The 19246-nt window shown below is 31.4% G+C and overlaps 1 protein-coding gene across 1 annotated transcript in view; it reads left to right on the top strand.

Moving 5' to 3' along the window:
* The window catches only part of LOC145247314 (mucin-2-like), a 109262-nt gene that overhangs the window by 45394 nt on the left and 44622 nt on the right, over positions 1-19246 (top strand). The window contains exons 14-23 of the mRNA XM_080108950.1: positions 482-602; positions 1458-1742; positions 3473-3656; positions 6843-7059; positions 8353-8541; positions 10400-10521; positions 11007-11122; positions 14926-14972; positions 16114-16354; positions 18212-18258. Of these exons, the coding sequence (XP_079965076.1) occupies positions 482-602; positions 1458-1742; positions 3473-3656; positions 6843-7059; positions 8353-8541; positions 10400-10521; positions 11007-11122; positions 14926-14972; positions 16114-16354; positions 18212-18258 (1569 nt within the window). The remainder of the gene's footprint in view (positions 1-481; positions 603-1457; positions 1743-3472; positions 3657-6842; positions 7060-8352; positions 8542-10399; positions 10522-11006; positions 11123-14925; positions 14973-16113; positions 16355-18211; positions 18259-19246) is intronic.

Raw genomic sequence — 19246 nt, 5'->3', positions numbered from 1 at the left:
GAACACTTTGGAGAGTGTAGAGTGATGCCTTTGTTACCATGATACACAAGTTTACTGTGACTCGGAGTGTTTTATTAATGAGTTAAATATAATCAGTCATAGTTATAACATGAAACTGCATCCAGTGATGAAGCTTTAATTTGCAAGATTTGAGCATACAGAATAATACCTTTGTTATAGATCATAGGTTCATTATTATTTGGATTGTTTGTACCTGATAGTGCCTTATACATGAATCAAATAAAATTATTCTTTAGTATGACATGAAAACTTATCTGGAAATATACACATCCATTTCATCATGATTAACTAATTAAAGCAAACACTGTGAACAAGAATTTGTAGATATCCAGAACGTGAAGCAATAAATCTTTTACTAAAATAATTGGATTTGACATTAATCAATTTAGAAAGGGTTGATTAGTCATAAACAAACAAACCAATGGTATTATTTTAAGTTTGATTTTAATGTATTTTTTAGGAACTCTTTGGGACTATGCTACATCGAGTTGTGTCGACCGAAATAAATGTTCTTGCTACCAAGCAGACAAAGTAGTCCCTTTCCCACCTGGAACACAGATAAATGTCGGCTGTGAATCCTGGCAAGTTGATTTTGCTTTTATTTTCATTATGCTTATTGTAAGTCTTATATGTATATGTGTCAAAATAAGTTATTGCTTATCTGAAAGATGGGAAAATGTAGAATTTGTTTTTTATTCATGATAACAGCAGCTATTTAGATCATCAGTGAAAAAGTCAACAGCAGTTATTTAGATCATCAGTGAAAAAAGCCTCTATTTTAATAATTTTTCTAATCAGAAGTATTTTTTGAAAAAAACTAATGTGAAAGAGAATTTCTATTGTAAAAACATAATTGAATGAGAAAAAGACAAATTTACTAGGCAGACTCAAATATCGAGCTCAGATGCAATATTATCTTTAACTTTGAGATAGAGACAGATTAAATTTTATATGTTGCATATATGAATAGAGAATCAGTTTATGATACTAGCAAAAACAATGTGATATATACATTTATGGCTCACTGTTTTGTTGATTTGCCTCAGGATCACCCTTGTTTGGTCCTCTAGAAGCATGTATAATATATATATATATATATATATATATATATATATATAATGGTTTCTTATATTTATTTTGAGGGGTGTTAAGATATATTGATTTTATGTAATATTCTTATTTTTTAATTATGTCCATTAGTGTGTATGTATAATTTGTGTATCTATTTATTTTCATATTTTCTGCGTTGATGTGTGGAATTCAAATCTGAATGTAATAGACTGATTTTTTTTCTTTATATTGTTGTTCAGTAAATTGTATTGCCATGCAACTGATCTATGAGCTAAGCTTTCTTTGATTGTTTTCATGATAAAATGAATTATATATCCAACTACACACAACCTATTATTATATTAGCTATTTCCGCATTTTTGCAGCTCTTGTGGTGAAGCTGGCCGTTGGTCTTGTGCTCCTAAAAACGACTGCCCAGCAGTTTGCTCAATGTCTGGTGATCCGCATTTTAAGACGTTTGATGGGCGTCAGTTCTTTTTCGAAGGCGAGTGTGAATATGTTATCTCTCAGTTCCAAGGCAATGAGGGAGGATCGCTCACCTATTTTGCAGTCTGGATTGAAAACAAGTATTGCAACAAAATTACCGATGGCGTCTGCACCAAAGTTATCACAGTAAAGTTAGGCAAGAATGGAAATCAGAAAATCATTCGGTAAGTTTTTGCCTTAAACTTTATCAGATGTGTTTTCTGCACTTGTATGTGTTCTATTAATGAGTACCTGCTTGACTATAACACATGTTGTAACGAGTTTGGTCATTCAATTCTTTAAGAGGGCCATACATGAAAGGCTCATTTACAAATAAAAGATCAGAAAAAAACAAACAAAAAAGAATTTTCACCATTTTTTTAAAATTATGTTCTCTTCTACTTAATATACCGATGGGACTCTGAGTTTCTCCATGAAGCAAGCACTAAGGACACCCTTGTAATCTACTCATGAAATCTTCTCTCCTGTTTTTTTTTATTCCCCAGCTAATATAAATCAAATTGTTTGTTTATCGTACATTTATTAACCAATCCACAATCATTTTTGTTTACATTTAGAATCCTGACACCTTACAATATTTAACTAAATTCGAAGCTTCACATAAATTCTATTTAGTGCGTTTTTCATAATAATTAGTACCACTACCTACTCCAAGCTTTCCAACAGAACTCTCGTTATAATATAAGTATCTTTTTCTTGTATTTTTTTTATTCTTACCTATTGATTTTGATGGTTTACCATAAATGACGTATGAAATCCATGAATTTATTCATTTTGCTAAAAAGATAATTTTTGTACAGTATTAAATTGTACGGATTCAATCTATATATGTCAACTAGTTTTATAATTTTATTTTCCATTTTGTAATATATTGTGTGGTACTTTTCCATAAATTCACAGAAATTATTAAAATGTTCACTTGATTTTTATTTTTTTATTGTATGTAAATTATTCCATCATAAAAATAGCAAAATTAAATTTTTATTTTTTTAATATTTATAAATTTACATCACGATTATTATCATAATTCCACAAATTTGAATATTATTTTTCAGGTTAGGATACTTTTGTCAGTTGATTATATGTCTTTTTATATATAAAGTTAAGTATGTGTGTATGTCTATATATTTGTATGCAAAAGATTCATTCCTAAATTAATTAACCGTTTTAGAATTTGGAAACACGGATATTCAGTGTATGGGTGAATAATTAAGTTTAATTTAAGAAAGCCTTTTATGAAATTTTATCAATAAGTATTGATAATATCGATTAATAAATATCCCTCAAATTACAATTTCTTTGAAGTATTTTAAAGAGTTTTAGGGGACATAATAAAGGCACAACCACCCATTTAAAAATTCAGATATTTCATATTTGCTTTAAATTTAATCTATAAACATGACATCTTGCTTAATCACCAATTAAGCAAGATTCCTTGATTATCAATTCCATATTAAGACCCATTATGCATAAGCCTTAAATTTTAGACATTTTCTAGAACACAAAATCAGATGTTTGGATGAAAATTGGAATAAGGATACTATACATAAGATTTAGTATCATTATATATTGATTTAATCTTCCTAAGTCCACATAAAAGTGGTGTAAAACTTTTCAACAACATTTCCTATTATTAGGTCATCTACAGTTGTTAAAGGAAGAGTAGAAAGCTCGCAACCCTTCCCTTTATTTGTAGTATAAGTTGAGACAAACGAAATCTTTACAGTCAGTGTTGGAGGAAGGGAGAGGCTGACCATTTACATTATACAACATAAACAACTGAAGAAAATTGCCTAATCTAAAGAAAATATGTAATATTCCGGTTCTTTAATGTTAATATTATGGACATCATATGATAACTGACTGATGAAAATTCAATATTTTTTTTTGACAGATTGCGTGGCTTCAAAATTGAACTCAATTCCATGGCTATTGCTATTCCATATAAAGATGACAATGTGGTGATCCGAAAAGTATCAAGCATTCTCATTCGTCTCACAACGTCAACTGGTGTTGATGTAATGTGGGATGGACGCACAAGAATTTATCTGAAACTTGACAAAAGATACCGTGGAAAGGTAACTATACAACCACAAAGATATTTTTACTCTTTCTTTAAAAAGATATCCGGATTATTATCATCTACCTTATACCATAAGTATCTTTAGTGTTTCCTTTTTAAACTTGTATGCAATTGTGGAAACGCCTAGTTACACCAAAATTTATGTATTTTGATTTTAACGAGATATTTGATACAATATCTCATTATCGTTTACTAGCGAAAATAATGTTTTTGGTAGATTTTGACATAGATTATGTAAGTAAAAATTTCTAACAATTTTGAATCAAAGTATATAACATCCGGTTGCAATATCAGAATTATTTGGGTCCAAGTTCTACAGTAAACCCCACTCTCCCCAATAGTTTATTTCTACATGCGCAGATTTATCCAGCATAAGTCCTGTACAAACAGACAAAAGTATATAGAAGCTAGAAATAATTTTAAGAAAGAAGTAGCAACAGCTAAGAGTAAATACACTGAAACCACCAGGAAATGCATTGAAGCACAAAAATTAGGAACTCGTGATTTCTGGAAAATCTACAACAGTGTAGTAAATAATGGGCAATCGACAATACCCCCACTATCAAACAATCATGAGATTGTTTGCAGAGCAACTGAGAAAGCTAACATGCTTGCCCATCGGTTTGCCTCAAACTCTACCTTAAACCCAGCAAGCCATTCCCTCCCTGATTTTCTCTGTGGACAGAAACTACGCTAGATGATCTAAAGATCACACCCTCCCAAGTGCATGATATTATAAGAAACCTAGACACCTCAAAAGCATGTGGACCTGACCTCATCCCAGCTGTGCTATTAAAAAAATGCTCTGCTGAGGTCGCTCCTGTTCTCTCTAAACTCTTTAATAAATGCCTTAACGAATCTTGCTTTCCTGGCTGCTGGAAAACTGCTTCTGTGGTACCAGTTTACAAAAACTCTGGCGAAAGAACTGACCCATTAAATTATCGCCCAATTAGCCTCCTCCCTGTTTTCAACAAAATATTTGAGTCCTTAATTAATCAAGCTCTAGTCTACCACCTTACAGCTGCTAAACTTCTGTCAGACCACCAATATGGATTTAGGCAAACCCGTTCTACTGCAGATATTCTAACTGTAATCTCTGAAGATTTATACCAAGCACTGGATAAAGCAGGGGAGGGGAGGGCAGTAGTCCTAAATATATCTATGGCTTTTGACAGGGTATGGCACGATGGTCTTCTCATGAAAATAAAATCCTATGGTATTACTGGAGGAATGCTTAGCATAATTAAATCCGTCTTAAATGAGAGAAGAATCCAGGTTGTCTTCAATGGGCATACATCCAAAAAATTTGATATAAATGTGGGTGTACCTCAGGGATCGATCCTTGGATCTTTATTATTTCTGATATTCATAAATGACTTACCTGATAAAATTGTTTCTGAGATGAGTATATTTGCCGACAACACAAGCATGTGGGGAAAACTAATGAGCATATATCTAAGGTAATGGCCGAAACCCTAGAGGAAGATCTTCAGTCTGTAGTGGAATGGGGTCATAAATGGATGGTAACGTTCAACGCTGCCAAGACAAAGCTAGTTTCCTTTAATAATTACATGAAACCTTACCAACCACCAATAGCTATGGCTAGACATATTTTACCTGAGAGCACTTCGTTCAAGCTCCTTGGCTTAACGTTCACAGGAAACATGAGTTGGAATAGATATATTGAGATCATTGCTAAGGCTGCTACAAAGAAGGTGGGCTCTCTCTATCGTGCTAGAAAGTTACTTACACCTGAAAGTACCCTGTACCTCTACAAAGCCACCATTCGCCCATGTATGGAGTACTGCTGTCACATTTGGGCTGGTACATCTGCTACCAGTCTCTCACTTCTGGACAAGGTCCAAAAGAGAGTCGCCAACCTAATAGGTTCTGAACTGTCATCTAAACTTCAGCCCCTGTCCCACCGACGAAATGTTGCATCTCTCTGCCTGTTTTACAAGTATTTTAATGGTGGATGCTCTGACAAACTACAAGCACTTGTACTCCCTCGACGAAAATACCCCTGACAAACCCGACAAGCAGCAAAGTTTCACCCCTACACAGTTGAGATCCCTAGATGTAATAAAGCCTTTTACTCTAATAGCTTCTTTCCCAGAACTGCAGGCCTTTGGAATTCTCTTTCGGTTTCCTGCTTCCCCAACTGTACTGATATGCAGAAGTTCAAGTCTAATGTGAACAGACATCTTGCTGCTAAACTCCCTACATAATACCGCTGGAACTTAGGTCGCTGATAGTAGGCCCCTACATCAAAGTGGCAATATGCCTTGTTTTGGGTGAAAATGTAATTTAAAAAAAAACAAGAAAAATGGGTACCCCCCTCTCTTATTCATTCTTTTCAACAGTAAAAAAATACATTTAAATCATATTTTGTTTATTGTCGATCATTCATATCAAGAATTCTTTTGGGATTCTTTCAACTCATTCCTTCCAGAAATTGTCATTTGAATCTTTTGATGGCTAATGACCTTTATATGAGATATTGCTATAGATGTATTACAATTCGTCATTAACTGGAATAATGCACCTTCCGACTGTCATACAGGATGATCTTCCCCAATGTTGCTATATTCTCTTTGTCAAAGCATACATTTGCCGATGATTACTACAGGAACTACAACTATCTGTAAAGAATAAAGGGATATTTTATCAAAGTTAAACTTATGAATTGGCCGTGTTCTGACTATATCTATGCATATTAATAAGATTATCTTGTGGAATATGTGAATTTTTATGCAGAGACAGTCATTCACTATAGAGAGATTAACTATAGAGTGTAGCTGTACAAAAGTGCTTTTAAATGCATGACATAGTGATGGTTGCATAGCGACCAGTTAAGGATGCCACAAAAGGCTATTTCAAAAAGATACTATCCTTCTGCATGAATCTCTATACTACATTATCTACTAGTGAAGAGTTATGAATACTAGGAGGGGTGACTCCACAATTTCTCCAAACCCCCAAATGTGGCCCAACTATACTCAGAACTAGGTGCACCAGGATCTTTGCATCATAACTAGTTCCAATTTGTTGAGAAATGATGGAATTCGTTGTGTTTCAAAATAAACATGTCAATTTTTGCACCTGTTAAAATATTTGCAAGAATCCTCATACTCATGTAGACTTAGTTCAAATAATAATATGATTATTTAAACATTTTCAGGTCGCTGGAATGTGCGGAAACTTTAACTTAGATGTTAATGATGATAATTTGACTCCAAATGGAGAAAACGAATTTAATGTGACCAAATTTGCCATGGAATGGAAAACGAATACAGCGTGCAAAACTAACCCATCCACTGGTTACCTTGGTGCATGTGCTTTGAGTAAGGAGTATGAAAACCTTGCATTGAAGATTTGCAGCAAGTTTTGGAGTGAAGGTAAGGCACACATTCCCAATGTTAATAAAAATTCTTTTATTGAAGAACAAACGAAATTATTAAAAATTAATCATCTTTACTTTTTCATAAGATCAATTTAATTTATTCCCAATGTTATGTAAGAAATCAAAACTGTTTTCTGAAATACTACAAAAAATCATGTATAACTTTAATAATGATATGTCCAATTAAAAAGTTTAATAAACAATCTGATTTAAAATATAATAAAAAATATTAAAATTCAAACCGATATTTAGTAATGGTACTATTAACAAGTACATAAGATTAATAAAGATGTGGCCTATTAGAAAGTTTAATGGATAATTTCATTTAACTATAATACATTGTGATCACCCAAAGTGCTTGATTTGTCCACCAAGTTTTAGTTATGAATACCCAACAGTTTTTGCCTTATTGCCGGTCAGTGATACACAGGAATACTTTTTGTGATTGTTTCCTTAGTAGGAGGTATAACCCTGAATGGGCTCTACACTCAGCATATCCCAACTTCTATTTTTATGTGTGTAGTTATCTCAAATATAATGCCTATTAAAACAATACTTCGAATATTTCTGACTTGAAAAGGCCATCAAAGCAAAGTCCAAGGGAATGCCAAGAGAGAAATATGTTAGAGTTATTGACAGTTTTGTGTATCATATTCAGATGTGCTAATCACCGAACAGTGATAAAACAAAGTTTTTTTTGTACATTCCTTATGATGCATAGCAAACAAATAATAATAATATTTTTCAAGATTGAACTGAAAGGTTAGTCAAAAGTGGAATCACTAAAGAAGCAGAATAAAAATATTGTTTTTAAATGTAGGCTTTAGTTAAAAGGGTCTATGCCCAAATAAGCATAACAAATATTAATTACTGGCTGTATATTGCAGGGATGCAGTGAAGACATTTTAGCTTTTATTTTTATTTCTTTACATATTTTTAAACTATATAGAAAAATGAATAAGAAAACTCATAATAAAACATATCTTTCTCACTGATTTCTATTTGTGGGTGATTATTTAAAAGTCTTTCATATATTAATCATCTTGGCCGAACTAAGTAATTTAAAAAAATTGTAGTGAAGTATGCTTATTGTATTGCTAATAACATGATACAACAATAAAAAATAATGTAAATTGGCTAATCAGAATCAAAGATTGATTGGTCAGCTTAAACTCTATTTGGGTCTGAGTTTGAAAATCAAACAAGATTATTTAATATGCCAGATTGTAAAACGATTTCTGTATTTTTTGTTTATTCCTTAAACTTTCTCAATTTATTTAATTTGCAGAGGTTATTCGAACTTGTAACTCTATGGTGAACCCGAAAAAATTTGTGGATCAATGTAAACATGACGTGTGCATGTGCGGACGTCGTCATGGTGATCCACTTGACTGTGAATGTGCGGCTTTTGCCTCCTATGCTCGCGAATGTGCATTGAAAGGATATGTCTATGAGTGGAGAAAACCAGGATTTTGCGGTAAGGAATCAAATGCTTCAGGCTTATTAATCTTTGCATAGTTTATGTCCATTTATCCGCTTTCTAATATATAAAAGGTTATATGTCTGTCTATCTCTATATATTCAAACTCTATCTCCTCCGAAACTAAAAGTCGCAGAGCGGTTCTAGGGCCCTCAAATGATTGGATTTTTTACAGACCATTCTTTTATGGGTCTTTAGCCGATTAAAATAGTTTTTAAGGGGTCAAAAACGGGTTAAAATTGAAAAAATCGTTATACATTTTGTACATTCATCTTAGTTTACTTTTAATTTTAACTTTTTAATCAGTTCATCTGCGTGTCACGTTGATGCAGTGGTAACGTCACCAGTTTTGAATGCTAAAATTTTGTTTTCAGTTTCGATTTTAGCTGATGGCACCCAAATCCTTTTTTTACTTTTGAAATCACGACTCTATAATAATATATACGAAATCTGGGAAAATTAAGATATAATATTTTATCGTACTTTATGCTGGCGAAAAGCCGACCCCCTCCCACTAGTATATATATATTTGTAAATTATTTAGTACAGGGAATTTTAAGGAATGTTAGAATAGATATAGCAAGGTAGAAATGTTATTTTGATAATGTCATAACAGTTTAGGTCGTTAGTTAAAAAATGTTCACAGAGCAAAACTGGCTTTACTGTCGAATTGGAGACCATGATTTTGAGGTTTGTGGCCAGTCAACAGTTGCCAGATATTTTTTTAATTGGTGGAAGGCAAACCATTCTTTGCCAATGCGAATGATTGTATACAATTTATTTTCGCTCTATCATAAAGATCAATGAATGTATATATATATATATATATATATATATATGTGTGTGTGTGTGTGTGTGTGTATAATCTGAGGTTATTGTTTTCCAGGGGTTAGATAACCAACGAAGTGTAACCAGGTTAAAACAAGAGTGCTCAATACCGAAATAGGGCAGGGTATTCTTTATTTGTTTTTAGATAAGCAGTAATATGTTGCTACACAGTCATGAGCATGTTTTGGTCAGCTAGTTACCAGTAACTAGAGACCTCTTCAGGCGATACAGCTTAACTTTGCTTTCATATAAGCTGTATCGCCTGAATAGGTCGCTAGTTACTGGTAGCTAACTGACCGAAACATGTTCATGACTGTGTAGAAACATATTACTGCTTATGTAAAAACAAATACATATATACTTAACTTTTATATAGATTACATAGAGATAACGTGAGTTTAAAACATTTGACATTAGGTGTCCATATAATCAAAAATAAGGATTCATAAAATTTTTAAATGAAAAGACAAAATAAATAAAAGATTTTCACCAACAGAAATTAAAAACACGCTTCCACCTTAATACTCACCAACTCATACATAAATCCTTTTCACCTCCCTCACTTCTTTTTTCATCCCTTTTCGTCTAGCCTCATCCCCTACTGACACTTTTTCTTCTTCATTTGAATTAGATAAAACTCTTTGTCTACAAAGAATTTAACATTCTTCAGTTTAGCTCTCAAGTCAACACTGCAATCTGGTGAAGTGATGGCTCTAAAACGAGGCATTGCAGAAAAATGTGTACACATATGTAGTCAATAGTATTTGGAAACATACTGCATATATATATATATATATATATATATATATATATATATATATATATATATATATATATATATATATAACATCACAAAAACGTTAGGGAGTAAAAAAAAATCCCAGGCAAAACCATAAAGCAACATGAAAACAAGCACTAAAAATAATATATATTCATAATTTTTGTGTGTGTGCTTTTTATTTGTAAACAACAAAATGAAAGTTTCCTCTGTTCAATAATTTATTAATTGATACTTCTTTGTTTCCAGGTATCAATTGTACGAAAGGCATGGTTTATCAGGAATGTGGCTCTAACTGTAATCAAACTTGCCGTGCAATTCAACCAGATGTTTGTGTTGAAGAATGTATTGAGGGTTGTAACTGTCCACAGGTAAATTACGTTTTTTTTTGTTTGTTTGTCTCATAATCACATTGGCGTGGACATATATAGTGTGTTCTTCTCCTATAAAACGTTTGTTATTGCATTTTTACTTAGACATTCAATGGCCTGTTGGTTCGACTTTTAGTTATAAATTAATATATACATGTGTGCCATTGACAGATTGTAAAAGAAAATCGATAGACATTTTAAAAATACATCAAAAAATTAATAAAGATTAACAAATGAACTAAATTAATAACTTTAACAAAATTAATAAAGATTAACAAACGAACTAATTCAAACAAAAATATGCATACTATATCTTCACAGCTGTATTGAATTAGAAAATATACCTTTCTAGTATACAAACAAGTGTCTGATTATATGAGCAAAAATAATCGATACACCAGTAACATTGCATGCAATGTTATTAACATCAAAATCGCACAAATCTGTTACGTTTAATTTCAAAACATTTTCATTTTATTTTTAAGGGACAACGATATGATGAAGAATCTGAAATCTGTGTTCCTCTAGCACAATGCAAATGTTATTACCGAGGCAATTACTATGACCCTAAGGAGATAAGGCGTGAAAAATGCCGTGAATGGTAATTATGTTTTCAACTTTTCATCTTCATTGAAAATAGTTATTGCAGCTTTCTTTTTATAAATGCATTTTACATTTTTTAATAAAATGTTTTGTTTAATAAAAATTACAATTCCTCTGAAACTATCGATTAAGAATTAGTCACAGCTACCTTTTCTGTTAAACTATAACACTTTTTAATAAAATAAAGTAGTAGGAAAAAAGTAATCATATCGCAGTTTTCTTTCATAAAAAATCCTTTTCTTTTTGTTTAAAAAAAGTAATTGCATCTTTCTTTGTTTACAATTCCTCGAAGTTGTGTTGGTTTTAGCGTCCTAAATTCTTGTATAATAAAAAATAAATAATTAGTAGAATTAATTTTATTCTTATAATTTCCAAGATATAAACAAAATAAAATAAAATGTTTTTTTCCTTATGAATGTTAATCATGCACGCACAAAATGAAATATACAAGTAATGGAATTTCAGAATACATCTGGTTACGGAGGTCTATCCCGACAAGCTTAGGAAGAGTGTCAGCATGACATAGGGGATTTCTTCAATCAATATGGGTTGTAGTCATTATCAGCATTGGTACATTAACAGCAAAAAACAGAATTTCAGCCTTTCTTATTCTTTGGTTGTGATGATAACAGCTGTCTTCCTCTATTCTTTGGTAACAATGGATTTAGAATAAATAAAAATACTAACAATATATTTGTTCAATAGTAACATACTTTTATATATTTTATTCTGTTTCACATTACATTACCCTCGCCTGTTTCCCAGATGAGGCAAACAAAATCAGAGCTTGAAAAAACAGCATCCAAATACAGTCAGTCTACATACTAAAGAGACAGATCTTTCTCTTTCTTCCGCCATATCTGATTTTTGAGTTCCTGTCCATGACGTCATATCCTGCTATATTTATAAAACTTAAATGACCTTGTAACGAGTGTTTTAACCCAACATCCGGTTTACGAGTTCCGGTTGCGCATGTGTACATAAACATGAACCCATAACAGCGTAAACAAATAAACACAAATCGCTACTTTTGCAGAATTTGACCTGCACACTGAAATACTAACGTTATTATTTAGAAATTATTATTTAATATGGAAAGGGTGAAGATGTTTTGCAACTATTCTGTATTACAAGTATACTGTCGCAATTTTCTTACAAATAAATCACCTTTGACCCGTTGACAACGTATTGTTTTACTATGTACGTTTTCAGCGTCCCAATTGTTTTTTTTTTGTGTTTAAATTTTCTAAATAATTGTTAATACTTTCTGCATTTTTTTACATCGTTCATTTCCGTATTACGTTTAAGTTATTTTAACGCAATTTTCTTACAAATAAATCTACTTTAACCTTTGACAACCATAAGAGCATTTTGCAACGTATTGTTTTACTGTGTACGTTTTCAGCGTCCCAATTGTTTTTTTTTCTTTCGCATTTAAAATGCACGATATATCAAAATTTGAATAGTGCAGATTTACCTATAAGTATGGCAAACCACTTATAATTCAAGTTTTTTTTTCTTTCAAAAATAAACAATTATAAACAGAACGACTCATAGAAATCTATCTATATTCTTTTTTCATTTTAATATACTTTCATAGAAATGTTTCTGTTATGTCACAAAACCTATTTTCTTTACGTCACAAGTGTCATGCTCATACATTAATTCCATAGCTAATATAACATACTAACCCAACGGGTCACGGGTAGTCTAGTAATCTATATAATTATAAAACTACCTTGTAACGAGTGTTGTAACCCAACATCCAGTTTACTACTTCCGGTTGTGCATGCGTACATAAGCAAAGAATCGACATGACAATAAAACATTCTGTTTTACTGTGTACGTTTTCAGCATCCAAATTGTTTTTGTTTTCGCGTTTAAATATATCAAAATTTGAATTTAACTTTAAGTATTATGGTATCTGTTCAGTGCACATTTACCTATAATTACGGCAAACCACTTATAATTCAATGGCTGTATGTTTTTTGTTTCAAAAATAAACAATTATAAACAGAACGACTCATAGAAATCTATTTATATTCCTTTTTTTCTGTTTATATACTTTCATAGAAATGTTTCTGTTATGTCACAAAAATCTGTTTTTCTTTACGTCACAAGTGTCACGCTCATACATTAATTCTTAAGCTAATATACAATACTGATCCAATGGGGCACGGGTAGACTAGTTCTAATTCTAAAACTTTAAACTTCTAATAGATTTTTTCTACTTTCTTACTTAATTTTTATTTTAAGTGGGAATGTTAGTAAATATTACAACAGGAATTTGTGAATAAACCAACAAACAGAACTTACAACTTTATATATAAAAGTAACATTGGACATTGTTATAAAATAAAGGAATAAAATAAATGTTATTTAATTTTTTACATAATGTAATCCATGTAAAAACTACAAATTATACTAAGTATGGAATATGAATACAATTATTTCATTGCATCAAAAAGAATAAAGAATCTATTTTTTTATACATGAATACCTTTTTAAATACAAAGTGAATACTTGATTTTGTTTTGATATAAATATATAGTCTTCATGTACATATGTTCTTCAATGTTTTTTTTATTTCCAATCGAGTCTTATTTTTAATCTTAGCAATACTTTACTTTGGGTCAGTACAATCGTACAGGAAAGGGGAAGGAACTTCACTCTCACACTGTGAACAGCTATTCCTACTACTCATTAAAAATCAGATTTTATTTAATAAGAGACATTCTTCGCATGTACCAATGCCAGATTCGTTTTTATTAGATAATCCTTTTCTATATTGACGCCATCCTAATTATTAAAAAAAAAAAATTATTAAAACATCTTAATACATTACTCTGTACGTTTTTATATTTATTTATTTTTCATAAAATATATAATTTATTGAACAAATACTGAAAAGTTAATTTTAATTGAATTATTTTCTAATTTTTAGTAATTAAGAAATAATATATGTGTTTGTTTAGAAAGAATAATCTCCTAATGGGGTACATAAACTACTAATACCTGCAGTACATTAATTTCACACAAACACTTTGGAGATTTTATTGGGATTTTTATTGTTAGTTTTTACTAATTAGTAATCACTCAGCAAGGTCAAAAAGTAACTAAGAGTTATGCATAGATTGTTAGTTGTATAGAATTAACAAAATTTGATTACTTATTAAGATGGTTATGACATTGGATTTGAAGATGACCATGTTGTGGCCTGCAAGAAAGAAGTCCCATAGTATTGTGTTTTATTGATGCGAAGTTCTTGGAAATAAAGTCTGCTTATAGAAAGAAATTCTTACAAGCAGAAAACAGAGATTGTGAAGTTAATTTTATACTCAAAGATGTAGCAGCAGTACTTCATCTTAGGACACATCTGACTTTTATATCGGTAGAGGATTGCATCAGGTTTCAAGTACTGTAGAATGATCAAACCATTTTTCCAAATGCACTTATATCATCTTAACATAGAACTCATAAGTTTGAATCATTTCCTTTTTACTTCCAAAAGTTCATCTACGTATATATTAGTCGCTTATACAGAAAGACCTTTTCCAAAGTTTCCAAAGCAGCAGTTAACAGAGAAACATCATGGAACAAGAAAAACTAAATAATTTAATATCAATGAGCACTGAAGATGAATTGCTGCATCATATTGGCTCTCCTTATATCATAAATTTTCAAAAACAAAATCTCAAGTGTTGTTAACAATTGTTACAAAGTTTTTGTCATGTTAATTATTGATCCAATTCTCGATTTGATTTTGTAAGATCTGATCCTATGATTTCTTTTATTTTGTAGTCTCTGTTCTGAAGGAAAATGGGAATGCACAAATCTTGCATGTAACGGTAAGCAACAAATAATATTTATAAATTTAGCGTTGAACTATTACTACTACTACTACTTCCGCTTTTTCTAGAATTACTATTTTTTTTACATTTTCTTACGAGTTTTTCTAATCTATGCTATTATTTTACGATCTTATTTTTTTGCAAATCAGATTGGCTGTTAAACTTGAATCTATTTCTTTTACATATAATCTTATCTCATTCAAATTGTTGATATTATCTGTCATCAAAAATAACCAAAATAAGTTGTTATATTTTAGGTATTTTTTCTTCTTCTTCTTCTTCTTCTTCTTCTTCTTCTTCTTCCTCTTCTTCTTCTTTGTCTCTCTTTTCCAAGTATTTTTCTTCTTCTTATATATCATCAATCGTCTTTTAAAAGCAAAAACAACGCTCTTCACTCATATTTCTCCTTGGGATTTATATTCTCTCTCTCATCTTTTCCATAACTACTCACTTCACGAAGACACTTTCATTTATTTTAGCATTTTCTTCCACAGAATAAGTAGCATTAAAGTCTCTGTTAATTTCATTCATTTAAACCACAATTCCTAACCGCTAAGGAAATGTACTCACTAATCAATTCTGTTGAATACAGACCAATTTTCTATTTATAAATCGTTTTAAAATGATAAATATGTGCTAAGATTTTAAGATTTCTATAAGAAATAAAAGTAAGAAATTATTTGAAAGGTTATATATGGAGTGATGATGCAATTAAACAAACCCACTTTGTAAAATGATCCCTAATAAATAGGCTTGCTAATTTAAATGATATTAAAAAAAAATTTTTTTTTAAAGAAATTCTTAAAGCAATTGTCAAATTAAAATAATTACTTTATTTGGCAATATTAAATTTTAAAACATATTACTACTAGTATTCCCAAAACCTGTTTATATCATAGGGGTTCACTGCCACGTTGAGTATAATTGGGAAAGGTATGAATCCATATATCTTATTTCTAGCTATGTTAAATAGTAAGGTCAATTTTGATACACCAGCCAAAATGTTGTGAAAAATAATCCAAATAATACAAAGTACAAGATGACTCATAATCCATACCCAGATAACAACCGGTACATATAATCATCAGTTTTAATTTTCGATGATGTTCAAATATTAATTGTTCGTTTTATTTTTCAGTTTCTGAACTCTGTGAAGGAAATCTAATTTGGAGTAATTGTTCAGACTGCATTCGCACTTGTGATAATCTTAACGTGGACTGTGCATCAACGTGTGGCACCGAGGGTTGCAAGTGTCCAGATGGTAAAGTCCAGGTGGACGAAAAGAGTAAGGAATGTATTCTGCCACAAGAATGTCCATGTAAGCATATGGGAATCAAATACAAAAATGGCCAAAAAATCAGGAAAGATTGCAATATATGGTAAGTATTTCAGAACAAAGCATAAATTTATACTACACACTAGCAGGATCTGTGTCTTTGCATTATATACAGCATAACTATGATAACACACCAGTTATTGCTAGATCGTCAATGTGATCAATACCAAGAAAAACTAATTTATATTATACACTAGCAGATGTGTTCTGGCATTATACATAACATAATCATATTGACAGGCCAGTTCTTGTTAGATTATTAAAGTGAAGTGACATTGAAACTTGTCAGTACCAGATGGATTATGATTTGGGGATACCAGGCTCCAACGAGCTCCTTAGCCTTTAGATAATTAAGAATACAATGTAACTCATAGGAAAAACAACATTTTTGTCTATTTGATATGTATTTTACATCTAATATACAATATATGTCTTCATCATTAAAATGTATAAATATCTTTGTCAACATTGAATGCATCATAAATTCCTAATTTAACAGCATCATCAAACAATAAATAAGTTTCTATCACATACAACTCATCATGAGTGAATGCACATATATATATTAGGGTGACGTCAGGTGCAGTTTCAACAAATTTTGAGAAGCAGGAAAGTCTTGAAGGATGCAGTATCTCAACCACCAACAATTGATGCAAGGAATTTCTTCCCAGTTTCAAAAATTCTATTTTCCAAAAGTCATGGGATCTATACTGATTTTTTTGGCATTATAGGTGTGTCCATCTGTCTTAGCCACATGGAGATCAAAATAGTGCTCAGAGTTGATGTTAATAATTTTGTGGACATTGGGGTTTCAATGAATCCAAGCCCAAGAAAGCAAGGCGTTTAGAGTAAATTATCTTATCACTTTACTGTTGTTTTTAGGATCATCCAATTAGAAGTGTATTAATAAAATCATGTACTTTTTTTTATTATTCGTTTGATAGAAATACAAACTGATCATAAAAAGAATTCTGAAAAGTTTAATTTTTCAAGTTTTTTTTTTTTTCATATTCACCCCTTACAAAGCATATCACCACTTGGACGTAAGGGGCTACTATTTGGGGCCATGTCTAGGAAATATTATCAAGATTTTTTTTAATGTTACATTTAAACTTCTACATATCAGTACAGCCAGGAAAGCAGGCAGCAGGAAGGGAATTCCAAAGTCTAGCTGTTCGAGGGAAGACACTATTAGAATAGAAAGCTTTCTGGCATTTAGGGACATCAACAGTGAAGGGGTGAGATCTTATTGCTAAACGGGTTTGTCGGGGATATGTACGTCAAGGGGGTACAAGTGAAACAAGTTCATCAGAACACATTCCATTAAAATATTTGTAAAATAGGTACAGTGATGCGACATTGCGACGATGAGACAGGGACTAGAGGTTAGTTGATAAAGTGGGACCAATTAGATTGGCAACTCTTTTTTGGACTTTACCTAAGAGGGAGAGACTAGTGGTAGATGCACCAGTCCAGATGTGGCAACAATACTCCATGCATGGGCGAATGGTGGCCTTGTAAAGGTAAAGGATATTCTCAGGCGTGAGTAGTCTTCTAGCTCGATAGAGGGAACTCACCTTCTTTGCAGCAGCCTTTGCAATGTTCTCTATTTATTTATTCTAGTTCATATTGCCCGCAAATGTTAGGCCGAGGAGTTTGAAGGTAGAATTCTCAGGTATTAAGTGTATATAATCTGACGTCACAGTACCCATCTACTTGTTGCATCACCACAAATGTAACCATGGGTCCCAAGGGCTATTGTCTTGGACCTTTAAATGTATTCACACAATTCACTAGATGCTGGAAGTACACATATACCATCAAATTTTAATGCTATTTGTAAATCACTGTTAAAAATCGTAAACAACATTAATTTATTCTAAACCTTTTTTCCATTTAGTTACTGTAAGCATGGGGTATGGTCCTGTACAGAACGCAGCTGTGATGGTAAGGATATTTCTATTTTATTTAATTTGAAAAATAACAATACATTTCAAATCTTTTGTAGAAAAGATCTGCCCCCAAAATAACCCTGCTACTGCAAAACAAAAAAATAATAAAACCAATAAAATCCAGGTTGTAGTATAAAACGATTTATCACTTACTCAAAATGATGGAATCTATTCATGTCATAGAGTATTTGCATACAAAATTGTTTACCTTATAGTTTTGCCTCTAGATAGACACACAAATAGTAGTTTCTTGTATTCCATAGCGGCATTTATTCTGCATTTTGTACAACCTTACACTAACACAACATTAATCTTAGCCCTAACCCTCATTATATTTTCATGAGGATCACAAAACTAGATCAAGTGTATGCATGCATGATTGGTGAGAGTTTTTCTTTTCTTTTTTTAACTCATTTTTTCATAAGTGGTGGATCTCTTCAGCAAAAAACCCAAACTGTCTAATTGACAATAAAGGAGATGCAAGTTTAATAAGAATAACTTATATTCATAAATGCAGCTATTCAAATTGCTTTAAACAATGAAACTGCTATTTCAAAATAAAGACTGACAAGCCAATGAAAATGCTATTTCAAACTGAGGGGTGGCAGATTAACAAAAAGTTATTACATACTTAAGTCGAACAAACATGTTATTTCAAGCATAACACACCAATAAACTCAAACTTGACAGAACAACTAAAATAATATTTTACTCTTAAGCATTACAAATCAAGGAAAATGCTATTTCAAACTTACCAACTTAAATGTCATTTCACACTTAAGTATGATAGACCAACAAAAGTACCATTTTAAACATAAATGTGACAGACCGACAAAAATGTTATTGTAAACTTAAATATTAGAGACAAATAAATATGTTATTTAAAACTTAAATCAGCAAAAATGGTATTTCAAACTAAAACTTGACAAACTGTCTAAAAGTCTATTATAGATATAAGTATGACAAGGTAAGTCAACTGTTCT

Source organism: Euprymna scolopes, chromosome 25 (assembly GCF_053919585.1).
Source record: "Euprymna scolopes isolate OS-2025 chromosome 25, ASM5391958v1, whole genome shotgun sequence".
Taxonomy (NCBI): Eukaryota; Metazoa; Mollusca; class Cephalopoda; order Sepiida; family Sepiolidae; genus Euprymna; species Euprymna scolopes.
The sequence above is the reverse complement of the archived record's forward strand: the minus strand, read 5'-3'. Positions and strand labels throughout refer to the sequence as shown.